We start from the raw sequence: 15138 nt of genomic DNA, 5'->3' as shown, positions 1-15138 counted from the left end.
CTACGCTAAGCTAAAGCTAACCGGGGCGTTTATAGATCAGGACAATGGCTGGGTCGGCTACAAAACGCTTTGGCTCACTCATCCAACTCTAGGGACTGCAGGGACTGACTCAATTTCACCTGGGGGTGGCGTACTCCTTTAAATAAAAGTGCTTCACTATCATTATCGGTGATTATTACACACACGGGCCACTGGAGAATGAGCGTGCAATACTGTTATAATATTGCATGTTGTCAAGACAACATGGCGTCACACATCGGAGCTCATGCGAAGAGCCAATGAAAAAACTTTTTTGCTTCGCGTGCGCACAATCATTTCTTTGTCAGCCGGGAGAGAGAGGAGACGGGGTTAATTCAGTGCTCGGTTTAAGCAGTAAATAAATATACTGAAAACGGAAACTAAAGATGCGCTGAACACCCGAAAGGCTACCAAAACTTTAGATATTCTTCATGCATATTTACAAGAGAAAAACAGACCAGCGGACATCGAAAAAGAGACACATCGGAGATGCAGAACTTCCGCGCTAGTGAGTGACTGACCGACTGTAAACAAATATGGCCGGGAAGTTTGCTTCATTAAAAGCAGAAGATTTTGAGAGAATTTTGGCTGCCAGGTCGCTCCGTTGTGTGTAGGTGTTGATGTTGATTTTAAAAGTAACGAAGTAAATTACACATGGAAATTAATAATAATATTCGGCCTGACCGCGCTAGCGTCAGCCTTCACCAACAGTACACCGGCTGGAAGGTAATTGCACTGCTGCACTAACAGCACTGAGGCGCGGGTAAGCTCGCGCTGGCCTTCGCTAACACTAGTGCTGAATGCTACACCAGCTAGAAGGTAACTGGACTGCCGCGCTAACAGCACCGAGTCGCGACTAAGCTCATGTTGGCCTTTGAGAATGCTGATATGAAGAGAATGCGTATGTATAATAATAATAATAATAATAATAATAATAATATTGGCCGGCTTTTTCCATGGTATATCAGATATATTCCATTCAGCTACTCGTCTTCAACTCGTTCAATATCATGCTAGCTGAATGAAATATATCTGATATAACACTCAACGCTGTAGTGGTTAGCGCTGTCGCCTCACAGCAAGAAGGTCCGGGTTCGAGCCCCGTGGCCGGCGAGGGCCTTTCTGTGCGGAGTTTGCATGTTCTCCCCGTGTCCGCGTGTGTTTCCTCTGGGTGCTCCGGTTTCCCCCACAGTCCAAAGACATGCAGGTTAGGTTAACTGGTGACTCTAAATTGACCGTAGGTGTGAATGTGAGTGTGAATGGTTGTCTGTGCCTATGTGTCAGCCCTGTGATGACCTGGCGACTTGTCCAGGGTGTACCCCGCCTCTCGCCCGTAGTCAGCTGGGATAGGCTCCAGCTTGCCTGCGACCCTGTAGAAGGATAAAGCGGCTACAGATAATGAGATGAGATACCACTCAACGCCATCCATCCATCCTCTGTAGCCGCTTATCCTGTCCTACAGGGTCGCAGGCGAGCTGGAGCCTATCCCAGCTGACTATGGGTGAGAGGCGGGGTACACCCTGGACAAGTCGCCAGGTCATCGCAGGGCTGACACAAACCATTCACACCTACGCTCAATTTAGAGTCACCAGTTAACCTAACCTGCATGTCTTTGGACTGTGGGGGAAACCGGAGCACCCGGAGGAAACCCACGCGGACACGGGGAGAACATGCAAACTCCACACAGAAAGGCCCTCGCCGGCCACGGGGCTCGAACCCGGACCTTCTTGCTGTGAGGCGACAGCGCTAACCACTACACCACCATGCCGCCCCAACGCCAGCCAATATTATTCATTAGTCACCGATATTCACTGAGCCTGAGGTGGATAACTGTCACTTCTCTATGCCGAATCACATAAAATAAATCCCAACTCCACCTTACCTTTGAATACTTTTAGACCAAACTTCGGAGCATCTTTAGCAACATTTTCTTTCATCATCTGTAAGTCTTCCTCACTTACAGCGACGAAGCGGTTGGAAACCATTTTGCCGAGTCACTCGAGATGGTTATCGAGAAATAGTCCGAATCTCCTGACCAATCAGCACGCTCGATTTCCTATAAATCACCTGTGTATTTATACTAAATTATTATGACCGTCCGTGTTGCTGGAATCACGATTTCGAAAGTGGGAATTTAAATGACGCATCAGATTTTTGAACACTTATGGCGTTTCAGGTGATTTGGAACACACGTATACCTTTACATTCTCATGAACAGCTTGCAGTTGTGCAGCCAGAGCTACAAACGTCTGGTAGAGCTTCTGCATGGCCAGAGACAGATCTGTACACACAGAGGAGTGAACATCAGTCCAGTTCGGTAAATCAGAAATAAAAAAATAATAATAATAAAAATAAATAAAAAATCCACTGAAGCCTTTAACTGATTCAAATGCTGTGAAGGTTTGAAGAGGGGTGCATTAACTTTTGGAGTCGTACTACCTTGAGGAGTGATGTGAGAACCGCTGCTCTGCGTGGTCAGATGGTTCTCTAGTTCTTCGATCTGCTGGCGGTACTGCTGTAACTGCACCTCGAACTGCTCCACCAGAGCCCGGAAATAACTACACACACACACACACACACACACAGTTCCATTACACTAGATAACCTTTATAATGCTTAAAACTTTCTGATATCATCGTCATGAACTGCGTCTCAAATTGAGATCATCTCTTAATCATACTGTGCATTAGAGGTCTGCGCGGGACAGAATTTTCAGTCCCGCTCCCGCATTGTGCAGTCCCGCTCCCGCCCGCTCCCGCAAAGAATTATGATTTTCAGTCCCGCTCCCGCCCGCGCCTGCCATATTTTGTCCCGCTCCCGCCCGCAAATCCCGCATGATGCAGACGTTCGCGTTATTTCTCATGAAAGTTCTTGTCATTGGCTTGGGGAATTAAACATGCTGAGCTTAGCTGAGCTCTCCACTGACCGATCCTTCATTTATTGTAAGTTTATTGCTTAGACTCTGACATTCTGCTGACACATTCCAAGTTGAGCGCTGCATGCGCTCATGACTGACAGCTCTCGCTTTGATTGACAGCTCTCGCTTTGATTGACAGCTCTCGCTTTGATTGACAGCTCTCGCTTTGCGCACTCGCACTCCCGAGTCTGTGGCGTTATGATTCCAACCGCGATTTCATTCTCCTCTCATATGAAGTGCTGCGCAACCACAACCAGCTCCTCAGATTATACACTGTCTATTTCTCGCTTTAAATTGAACAATCTGTGCGATACACAGTCCTTTTTAATACTAGTTAATACTTTTTAATACTTTTTTTAATACTTAGGACTAATACTCTTGACTTTTTAACGGTAAATGTACCTCTTTTTAAAGCAGCACTTACTTCTGAAGCACTGTGAGCTTCACTAGAGGAGCTCTGCTCTTCTGCCATGATCGGAGATCTTAAACACGGAAGAGCGGAAAGGAATCGGAAACGTACGCGAGATTAGACCACATCCGCAAATTTAGGCATCTTAAAATGTTTTTATTAATGCCAAATAAAATATCCAGCACAAATTATATATGATAGACATAAATTAATAATTTATAAAATTTTATTGTAAACACGTTTTTAGTTAGCGGGACTGCAGCTCATCACCTCTCCCGCCCGCGCCCGCATTGTGCACTCCCCCCCCCCCCCCCCCCCCCCGCCCGCAATGAGCTTTCAAAATTTGTCCCGCGCCGCACTGCTTTGCGTCGGGTCCCGCGGGACTCCCGCGGGAGTGCAGGGCTCTACTGTGCATTACATCACAGCTAAGCCCCGCCCCAATATCAGAGTCCTTGACTCATTGTGATATCCAAGACCTTTTTTTCTTCGTTAAACTACACTAGTAATAGAACATTATTTATTATTTATATATGACAGAAAAGATCAAAATAACAGTCATGATTTATATCACCCCCAAACACACACTTCTCAAATGTGCCAGGTTTCTTCAAAGGATTTAAAAATCATTTCCCTTTATAACTTTATACACGTTTAAATGATCTGTTACGAGGCTGATCTGGGACTTTATGGATATTTTCGGATCTTTCTGATCGACAGTGATCATGCTGAATGCCGGTACTCACTCCGAGGGGGCTGTGTTCTCATGCTGCAGTCCAGGAGGAGTTTTCTGGGTCCTCAGCGCGATGTCAGCGTTCTTCAGCTCCTACAGGGGGCAAAAACACCGTCAGCACTGAGTGAGGAGAAGGGTACGGGACAGGAAAACGCCGCTCTGACGTTTGAGGGTAACGCAGTCAGCGTGTGACGAATCCCTCAGGACAGCTTTTCGAAAAACGAACACGTTACTGAAAACACCTTGGTCTCGACTGGGACACGGTGAAGAAAAAGTCAGATAAAGTGTTGTTTCTAATCACATGGCGGCGTGTTCACAAAATATTTTTAGACTTGTCACTTCTCTCTGAATCTCAGCAGGGTGTGAAAACGCAGCCGTGAACACTCACTCATTCACGTTTCTCACATCTCTCACGGCTTTGTCAAAACAGAGCCTTATTATTTTTGTTTCCACGACCCAGATCTGTGAGAATTATTTTGCCGTGCTGCACGAATTTCTATTTATTCATCAAGAAATACAGCTCTGAGACAAAACTCTCAACTATGGATGGAAATAAAATTAGCATCGGAGAGTTTTGTTCCTGACGTTAGCACCACAGTGTTATACGCGGTTTGCATTCATAGTCTAAATATAAATCAGATTTAAATTCACATGAATCAATCATCCAAACAGTCGGACATGGATTTTAGCCAAAAATTATACAAGTGTAACACCATTATCGCACTCCACAAAAAAAAAAAAAAAGGATTATTATTATGTACTTACGCATATATTAAAAAATTATTACTGATCAGTGGAATATAGTAGTTTTTTGCTCCTTTTGTATTTAGTGTGTTTCTTAAGCGCTTCTTTTTACTGAGTTGGGCTGGATATCAGCACAGATGCCTCGATTCGATTCTCATGATTTGATTCAATCCGATGTGACTCAGCCCCGATTCAGTAGGAATGAGATATGAAATACTATACAGCAAAAGTTACCCAAGAGCGTGACATCTAAAAGGGGGACTAGTAATCGCCTGTAATATGAGTCAGAGTCGTCTGTTTAACTCTGGCTCAGTTTGAACCATAGCAGAAGAAAAAAAAAGAAAAGGGGGACGGGAAACAAACCCCAAACAGCCCCCCCATTTTAGCCTGAAAGAGCGATACTGAATCGGACAAATTAAAAAAAAAAAAAAAAAAAAGTATTCTTGCACACTAACAGTATTCAGTTAAAAAACAAACAAAAAATTTGTGAAATTTTCAATTATTATCAGTAGGGAAAATGATTTTCTGCAATCACAGAAAACCCTCCCAGAAACTGTGGAATCGCTTCTCTGAAACAGAAAACAGGTTTGTGTCGGTATCCGGTTTCAAAACCTGGGAAATTTAATCCACGCAGCTAAACACTGAGGGATTTTTTTTCTTAACAAAAATAAATTGGGCACGGTGGTGTAGTGGTTAGCGCTGTCGCCTCACAGCAAGAAGGTCCTGGGTTCGAGCCCCGTGGCCGGCGAGGGCCTTTCCGTGTGGAGTTTGCATGTTCTCCCCGTGGGTTTCCTCCGGGTGCTCCGGTTTCCCCCACAGTCCAAAGACATGCAGGTTAGGTTAACTGGTGACTCTAAATTGACAGTAGGTGTGAATGTGAGTGTGAATGGTTGTCTGTGTCTGTGTGTCAGCCCTGTGATGACCTGGCGACTTGTCCAGGGTGTACCCCGCCTTTCACCCATAGTCAGCTGGGATAGGCTCCAGCTTGCCTGCGACCCTGTAGAAGGATAAAGCGGCTACAGATAATGAGATGAGAAAAATAAATTGAATCTCGGTGTAAACCGGGTTGTTGAACCATCAACGTCCCGCCACGTTGTAAATGACAAGGGCTTATGTTCATTGGATTTTAAATAAAGACGTGGGGATTATAAATGGGAACGCCTGACCCTGGAAATCACAATACTGATGTCCAGTGGTGATATTAAGGCTCGGTCTGGGTGAATCCTGCTGAATCGGTCTCCCGTCTGTTTCCTCACCAGGTTATCAGTTCGTGTTCATTGCCATTTCTGTGACTTGAGTACTCTCCCTGTGTCGGAAATCGCTCCCTACTCACTATATAGCGAGGACGCCATTTTGTCGTGCTGTCCGAAACCTTAGTGAGGATTATTTACACCCTATATAGTGCACTCAAAGTATCCCACAATGCATCACGACAAGTAGTGTACAACTGGTAGTTACTAACCAAGCAATATATCCCATCATGCATTGCGGTTGCGCTGAAAGAAATCAAATTAAAAGTCTGAAATTTGATTTAATAAAAGGCAGCAGCAAAGAAGAAAGGATTCAGCCTTGATTTAAAAGAACTGAAAGATGCAGCTACTTTGTATTGATTAATGTGGGAAATGCGCTCAGTACGATATGGATTTATCACACAAATACATGCATGTATTTATTATTTTGAAAACCCACCAGCTGACTGATCTGGCACGTTTTAATTGTGCGACAGTAATGATGTAAATACCAGCGCGACGGACTAGTGTCTGAAAGCGTTCTTTCATTTTACCAATGAGCTCACTATATAGTCCTCTATAGAGTAATTCCCTAGATAGTGAGTAGTGAACGATTTTGGACACAGGGATTGTGAATTTACGGTGACCTTTCATCATGCACATGACCTCTTATTTCATTGTGATGTCTTTCAGCGGAGGTGATACCACACATTTCAACTTCTCTCTCTCGCTTTCCTAATTTGAACCTGAAAGTCAATAATTATGTAGAAATTAGGGCTGTGCGATATATCGAATATACTCGATATATCGCCGAAAATTCTGTGTGCGATACATAAAATTATTATATCGTAACTATGGAGTATTTTATGGTCATCTTTCGACTTGCGTTCGTTTTGTGTTTGTTTAAAACATTTCCCGGTGGTTTTCTCCCTGTCCCCCAGGCAGTAACGTGAGAGGCTGCCTAAGGGTAAAGAAAACAATAACGTCATGCACTTGCCAACCAATCCCGGGTGACATCTCGGTGCTGAAAGGAACTTCCGGGAAGATTTTCTAGTTTCGGTTGTGTTGCCAGATTGGGCGGTTTTAAGTGCGTTTTGGCGGGTTTTGAACATATTTTGGGCTGGAAAACGTCAGCAGTATCTGGCAACACTGCCGGCGGGAAGATTTTCTAGTTTCGGTTAACAGCGCTGACTCAGTTCGTGCAATCGCTGGTGCTGCATAGGCTACTGTGTAAGCTCTGTCAATTTCAGCGACAAATTAAAAATGGAAGCGGACGAATTGGTTCCTAAAAGAACTAGTAAGGGGTCAGTCATCTGGCATTTTTTGGGATATCGCGAGGAGGATGTGGAACAGCAAATGCCAGTTTGTAAAGTGTGCAAAAAAACCCTGTCATCAAGAAAGGCAGCAGCCGGAATTATACACATCTGAGAGGCAGAGCCAGAAAACATTCAGTTCAAAAGTGTGCAAAGAGAAAAATGATGTTTTGCAGATCTCTCTCTTCTCTCCCTCAATCTCTCTCTCTATTGTGAATGTTCCAGTGGTTCTCAGTAGCAGGGGTGATAGCGTTCCGGCGCCGCGCCGGATTTCCGGCGTACCGTGGCTGGGGAAAAAAAAAAAAAATCTAGTTCGCCCATTGTCCTGTGTCATTCTGAGATGCGCAGATAGACAGTAAAGGGAATTCGCATGATATGGAACTAGTGGGAAAAGGCACTTTTTTCCCCACTAGTTCCATATCATGCGAATTCCCTTTACTGTCTATCTGCGCATCTCAGAATGACACAGGACAATGGGCGAACTAGATTTTTTTTTTCCCCAGCCACGGTACGCCGGAAATCCGGCGCGGCGCCGGAACGCTATCACCCCTGCAGTAGTCAGGTTAATAGCTTGGAGATCTATTTTTTAAATAATTTAATGAATGAGCACTTTTCTTATTTAGGCTAAATGTCTTTCTCAGTGTTGAGCTTGCACTTTATTGGTTTGAGCTCTGAGCAGCTCTGTATTGTACGGCCCCTTTGTTGCAATTTTCAAGATTGTTTTTGCAGTTTGTGCCACATCTTTGTTGAATAAAAATAGTCTTATTTCAACTCAATTGTGATTAATCACCAACATGAAAATGTAAAATGTGTTGTTGAAAACCACCTGTAAAGTTAACCAAGAATGTTATTTAATCTGCAGGGATTGTAGTGAAAACAGTAAAGAGTAAAAGTTAGATTTCATAGGGTCCTTTAGAGGAGATTTAAATATATCGAGATATATATCGTATATCGTGAAATGGAGAAAATGTATCGGGATATTCATTTTTTCCCATATCGCACAGCCCTAGTAGAAATTGAATAAAAAAAGAAAAAAAAGTTATTGCTCAAGTTTTGTTTTTATGGATTTCAAAACTCCAAAACTGTATCAATCAGGACATGGAAACTTTTCCCATCTCTTATTACAGAAACGGAAGAAAAACAGAACTGGAAATGTTCTGAAATGGAAATTCGTCATCCCTATACAAGCGGCCTTGTGTATAAACAAACACAATTTACGGCATTTTCAGGTATGCCTCAGGAGGAAAAAGCCGGACATTAAACATTTGTTTCTCTTTATGTCGGAGTTCAGCAGTAAACACGGGCGTGTCCTCTCTGTACCTGCGCCGTCTCCATCTTGAGCTTGTCTATAGAGAGGGCGTTCCTCTGCAGCCCGCTGGCGCTGACGGACAGCAGCTGCTTCAGGCTCTTGATGTCGTCCTGCACCTTCAGCATGGCTTTCGAGGACATGCGGCTGATCTCCTCCTGAACCTGTTTCTGCTCCTTGACAAACTTCCTGCAAAAACAGTTTCAGGAAAACTCGAATGGGTCATTTCTCATTTCAGCTGAATCGGAGTAATTTTCTGTTGCTTGGGTATTTAAACAAAAAGAAGAAAAACGAATGCAACAATAAAGAATAAAAACACTGGATACAAACAGATTTGCTCACAAATCATTCATACGAGCGTCAAAGGATTTGGTGTTCAGAACCTACTCGAGTGTAAATTTTCATACAAGACGACGAACTAATGTAAACCTCGACTCGACTGACTTCAACTCGTATCAGCAGCACGGATTACTGCACTTTTATATCTTGAATGTACTTTAGAAGCAGGGCTTTACATTAACTTTTTTGCTCACCGGCCACTGTGGCTAGTGGTTTTCCCGAGTCACTAGCCATTCAGCCTTTTCACTCGCCACAATTTTGATGCCAGGAAATTGAAGTTTTTTATTCACCATGATACGTTAAAGTTCGGAAGATCTAGATTTAATTATGAATGGCAGCGTATAATGCATCTCTACAGTAGCACTCAATACTCAGTGCTGTTAAGGTCGCTCCCTAGATGAAAACATGCAACCAGTTCAGACAAACATATAAACAGAGTATTCTGTTTACTGAACTCAAATTCAAGCCCCTTACAATATGGAATATCGTATAATATGAAAAATAACATTCAGTACAACTGAACTGATTCTAATATTAAAAATCCAATTCAAAGCATTCATCATTGAAAAACATTTGATGTTTTGATATGCAAGTATTGTGTATTATCAAGTATTATTATGTATCATCTATTAATTGTGTGTGAACATGTGTAGAGAGAGACATTAAATGTCCTCATTACATTCATCATCAGATGAGTCTGAATGGTCCATGAAAAATGGTCTTCGTGACCTGAGGCTTCCAGCAGGCCATAAGTTGATAGCTGGGGCAGGATCAACTTCTTTACAATCGCGTGAACGTTTCTAAACAGCAGCTCCATCCTCTCCAGTTCAGCCAGGGACTGAAAGCAATGCTGTCCTGTAGTGACCAGCCGTCTTTGCCGGTTTTGATGTAATAGTACTGATGAGTGCATTTGACTTTTCGTGGTCCTTTATAGTTTCGAGTTTAAAATTACTGGTGCCTGTCTTTGCCAGACTTTCTACAGTCTTCACAGTACAGGGTATTTTTGGTTTTGCTATGAACTAGCCAATCTCACCCGAACTTCCATTTGTCATTGAACTGTCTTATCTTCCATGGCCGCAGCCAGCTCTGAGGCCCCCGCGGTCCGGACCTCGGTCATTTTTAAGAGCTGAAAATACATATGTATGCTAAATATTCAACTGGATAAAAAAAAAAAAAAAAAAAAGAATAACATTAAAACGTCTCCATAAAAAGTGCATTGTTCATGATGTTAAACGTTGATTCTGTCTCTGTTTGGTGCGCGCGGCTCTGAGACCAAGAACACAAAAGCGAATGAGCGCGCACGCGCGACTTGGGGGAGGAACGCAGTGCAGGAGACACGGGGTTTCCATGGTAACCATCAGCGCACTTTCATGAAGCTGTTAAATTTACATTTTCGAACTTCGTAGTCAGCTGGGATAGGCTCCAGCTTGCCTGCGACCCTGTAGAACAGGATAAAGCGGCTAGAGATAATGAGATGAGATGAAAAAATAAAATATATTATTTCCCAGCTTAAGGTTGGTCCGTATCGTGAAATACCGTGACCTCGGCCCAGAGGCCTCAGTCAGTATTTTCAAGACCTCGGTCATGGTATTTCACGATACGGACCCCCCAGCTGGTAAATAATACACACACACACACACACAACGGTACTGTTCCGTCCCGGGTTATGAGAGATGCATTACACTGATTCTGACAACATGATGACATCGTAGCTACAGCCTACCCAAAAAAAAAAAAACCCTTACAAATGAGTAGGTACGCCTTTTCGACCAACAGGGAACAGGTTCTTGAACCAATTCCATTCAGGATTCTTTGAACAAGAACAGAATCCGTTCTCTGTGGGTCGAAAAGGGGTAATGTCCCAGTTCGGTTATACTGGGCACTAATGGAACGCTGCTCAGCCAATCAAATTAGTGAGTCTGTATATTACTGAACCGTTGTATAATTAGTTAATTAGCTGATTATAGCTGAATCAGGGGAAAATGGTGCATTCAGGAACACATTCAGGAACCTGTGGTGTAATGTGAACGTGGCCATGTTTTGCCTCTAGTAGCTTTCCATATAGGATGCGCCATCAAAACCCTATATTCAATATCTTGAAAGAGGCTAAAGAAGAGCTCATATGACTCTCTGAGCAGATCGGGTTTACTTTTCAGGTTTACTCTGGACTACATGTGCAGCAGCGCAGTTGTAGCCTGCCTTGTTTGTGATTTTAAAAATAAATCATTCGATAAGCCAAAGCAATAGAGTGGAAAGTTTCAACTTATGTTTGCCTTGGATAACTTTGCCTAAAACATGGTGGCGTGTACTGATTTTTTTCCCAGAATTTTTTTTTTGTGTGTGTAGGTATAACAGATGCCAGATTGTTAATGTATCTCAGTTCCATAGGCTACATGGTTAGGGGATCTTTTGTCCTCATTGCTTGGGCCAGATCAAACCATTAAACAAGCTTAAATTATTCTTACTCTTGCCACATGATTTTTTTTTTTTACAAAACTGATGATATTCAGTTCAAACACCATTAAAAGTAATTTCAGGAATAGATCTCGTGTGGCATGTAATTCACCCCTCTCATTTAAATATGTCGAACATTTTCGGCGCACGCTTTGCGCATCACGGACCTCGGGGATTTTAAAATGCTGCTCCGGCCCTGATCATCTCTGCCCCTTTTTCCCTGAGCAGCAGGGTTTGAAACTCCAGCTATATGCCGCCACATAGTGCGCTTGTCAGTTGTCAGCAACTTTGTTGCTTCGTTCATTAACGGCAGGTTACCGCATAACTGATTTTATCTGAGCCATTAACGAACGTTCTAAACTAGGGGTTTTCAAAGTGTGGGAGAGTCAGCCCCCCCTCAGAGAGCAAATAAACAACAGCACCCCCCCCCCCCTTACAATTTTTCTTGTTGCTATACTTAATGTTCCATTCGTATTTTAAAAAATGGGTGTTGTACACATTTTTTTCTTTTACACATTTTAAACATATGAGCTTTTATAAAACCTCTTTTTTACACATTTTAAACATCTGTGCTTTTTTAAAACCTCTTTACACATTTTATACATCTGTGCTTTTTTAAAACCTTTTTACACATTTTAAACATCTGTGCTTTTTAAAACCTTTTTTTTTTACACATTTTAAACCTTTTTTTTTTTTTTACACATTTTAAACATCTGTGCTTTTTTTAAAAACCTTTTTTACACATTTTAAACATCTGTGCTTTTTAAAAACCTTTTTTTTTACACATTTTAAACATTGTGCTTTTTTAAAACCTTTTTTTTTTACACATTTTAAACATCTGTGCTTTTTAAAAACCTCTTTTTTTTACACATTTTAAACATCTGTGCTTTTTAAAACCTCTTTTTTTACACATTTTAAACCTTTTTTTTTCACATTTTAAACATCTGTGCTTTTTTTAAAACCTTTTTTACGCATTTTAAACATCTGTGCTTTTTTAAAACCTTTTTTTTTACACATTTTAAACATCTGTGCTTTTTTAAAACCACTTTTTTACACATTTTAAACATCTGTGCTTTTTTAAAACCACTTTTTTACACATTTTAAACATGTGCTTTTTTAAAAGCTCTTTTTTACACATTTTAAACATGTGCTTTTTTAAAAGCTCTTTTTTATACATTTTAAACATCTGTGCTTTTTTAAAACCTTTTTACACATTTTAAACATCTGTGCTTTTTTAAAACCTTTTTTTTACACATTTTAAACATCTGTGCTTTTTTAAAACCTCTTTTTTTACACATTTTAAAACATCTGTGCTTTTTTAAAACCTTTTTTTATACATTTTAAACATCTGTGCTTTTTTAAAACCTTTTTTTTTACACATTTTAAACATCTGTGCTTTTTAAAAACCTTTTTTTAACACATTTTAAACATCTGTGCATTTTTAAAACCTCTTTTTTACACATTTTAAAACATCTGGGCTTTTTTAAAACCTCTTTTTTATATACATTTTAAACATCTGTGCTTTTTAAAACCTCTTTTTTTTTTTACACATTTTAAACATCTGTGCTTTTTTAAAACCTTTTTTTTTTTACACATTTTAAACATCTGTGCTTTTTAAAAACTTTTTTTTAAACACATTTTAAACATCTGTGCTTTTTTTAAAACATCTTGTTTTACACATTTTAAACATCTCATAGCATCGTTAGCTAGCACCTCTTGGCAGACAACACACTGTGGCAGTGGAGCATCTTCAGATCCAGTCCATGAAAATCCAAACTTTAAATAATCGTGGTCATACTTTCTTCTTTTTTTGCTTGGCCCAGACTCTGTCTCCTCACTCACTGTAGCTTTAGGTACTAAAAATCGATCCATTTTGTCTCTGGCAAAGGCTAGCTGAAGTTCGCTAAATGTCCGCGATAGTAACTTATTCTGGTTTATTTTTCCTCACGTTGTGCGCCCCCCCCCGAAGAACTCTGGCGCCCCCTAGGGGAGGCACGCCCCACACTTTGAAAAGCCCTGTTCAAAACAATTCTAACATGTTGTCAGAATGTTTATGCAGGTGCTCATGGGAGCTGTAGGCGCGTAATATTACATTGCAATGCGTTTATTATATCAGATGCCTTCAGAGAAAACTACGATTAAAATATATTGTCATACCACAGAATAAACCACCCGCCAAAGTAGCTAGAGTGGGACTAAAGTCATTACTCACCAAAGCCGAATTTTACCCGCATTTGGCAGGTGGGCAGGTGCTAATGTAAAGCCCTGTTTGGAAGGTAAATTATCTCTCATGACGTTTACATTTTTATGATGTTTACAGCATTTAGCAGACACCCTGATCCACAGCGACTTAAAGAAAAACATCCTCCTGCTCGTTCGCTCGTTCAGGGACCAAGAGCTGCGGCGAGAACACTTACTGAAATCCAGCCATTTTATACAGTCAAGCCAGAAAGTCTGCACACCCCTTTCACCTTCTCCATGTTTTATTACATTACAGACTTGTTCTACAACAGATTGAGTTCATTATTTGTCTCAAACGTCTACACATGATCGCCAATAATTACGAAGTGAAACAAGTTTTTAGAAAATATGCTATTTTATTTTACTGACAAAAATACAATGGAGGAAATAATTATTTGATCCCTTGCTGATTTTGTAAGTTTGCCCACTGGCAAAAATATGAACAGTCTATAATTTTAAGGGTAGGTTTATTTTAACAGTGAGAGATAGAATATCAAAAAGAAAATCACATTTTATAAAATATATACAGTTAGGTCCATATATATTTGGACACGGACACAAATTTTGTTTTTTTTTTTACCTGTTTACTGAAACATATTCAAGTTATAGTTATATAATGTACAGGGACATAAAGTCCAGACTTTCAGCTTTCATTTGAGGGTATCCACATTAAAACTGGATGAAGGGTTTAGGAGTTTCAGCTCCTTAACATGTGCCACCCTGTTTTTAAAGGGACCAAAAGTAATTGGACAATTGACTCAAAGGCTATTTCATGGGCAGGTGTGGGCAATTCCTTCATTATGTCATTCTCAATTAAGCAGATAAAAGGCCTGGAGTTGATTTGAGGTGTGGTGCTTGCATTTGGAAGAGTTTGCTGTGAAGAAAACATGCGGTCAAAGGAGCTCTCCATGCAGGTGAAACAAGCCATCCTTAAGCTGCGAAAACAGAAAAAACCCATCCGAGAAATTGCTACAATATTAGGAGTGGCAAAATCTACAGTTTGGTACATCCTGAGAAAGACAGCAAGCACTGGTGAACTCATCAATGCAAAAAGACCTGGATGCCCACAGAAGACAACAGTGGTGGACGATCACAGAATAATTTCCATGGTGAAAAGAAACCCCTTCACAACAGCCAACCAAGTGAACAACACGCTCCAGGAGGTAGGCGTATCAATATCCAAATCTACCAGAAAGAGAAGACTGCATGAAAGTAAATACAGAGGGTTCACTGCATGGTGCAAGACACTCATAAGCCTCAAGAATAAAAAGGCTAGATTGGACTTTGCTAAAAACATCTAAAAAAGCCAGCACAGTTCTGGAAGAACATTCTTTGGACAGATGAAACCAAGATCAACCTCGACCAGAATGATGGAAAGAAAAAAGTATGGTGAAGGCGTGGTACAGCTCATGATCCAAAGCATACCACATCATCTGTA

General features: G+C 41.1%; 1 protein-coding gene across 4 annotated transcripts in view; it reads right to left on the bottom strand.

Annotated features, from left to right (window-relative positions):
- nup58 (nucleoporin 58) overlaps positions 1-15138 on the bottom strand; it is an 80619-nt gene that overhangs the window by 19493 nt on the left and 45988 nt on the right. For all 4 annotated transcript variants that reach the window (XM_060899725.1, XM_060899726.1, XM_060899727.1 and 1 more), the window contains exons 6-9: positions 8681-8855; positions 4088-4167; positions 2458-2576; positions 2217-2299 (exon numbers count right to left, since the gene is read on the bottom strand). In XM_060899725.1, coding sequence (XP_060755708.1) covers positions 2217-2299; positions 2458-2576; positions 4088-4167; positions 8681-8855 — 457 coding nt within the window. The remainder of the gene's footprint in view (positions 1-2216; positions 2300-2457; positions 2577-4087; positions 4168-8680; positions 8856-15138) is intronic.

Source organism: Neoarius graeffei, chromosome 19 (assembly GCF_027579695.1).
Source record: "Neoarius graeffei isolate fNeoGra1 chromosome 19, fNeoGra1.pri, whole genome shotgun sequence".
NCBI lineage: Eukaryota > Metazoa > Chordata > Actinopteri > Siluriformes > Ariidae > Neoarius > Neoarius graeffei.
Note: the sequence above shows the minus strand (reverse complement) of the source record. Positions and strands in the feature narration are given on the sequence as shown.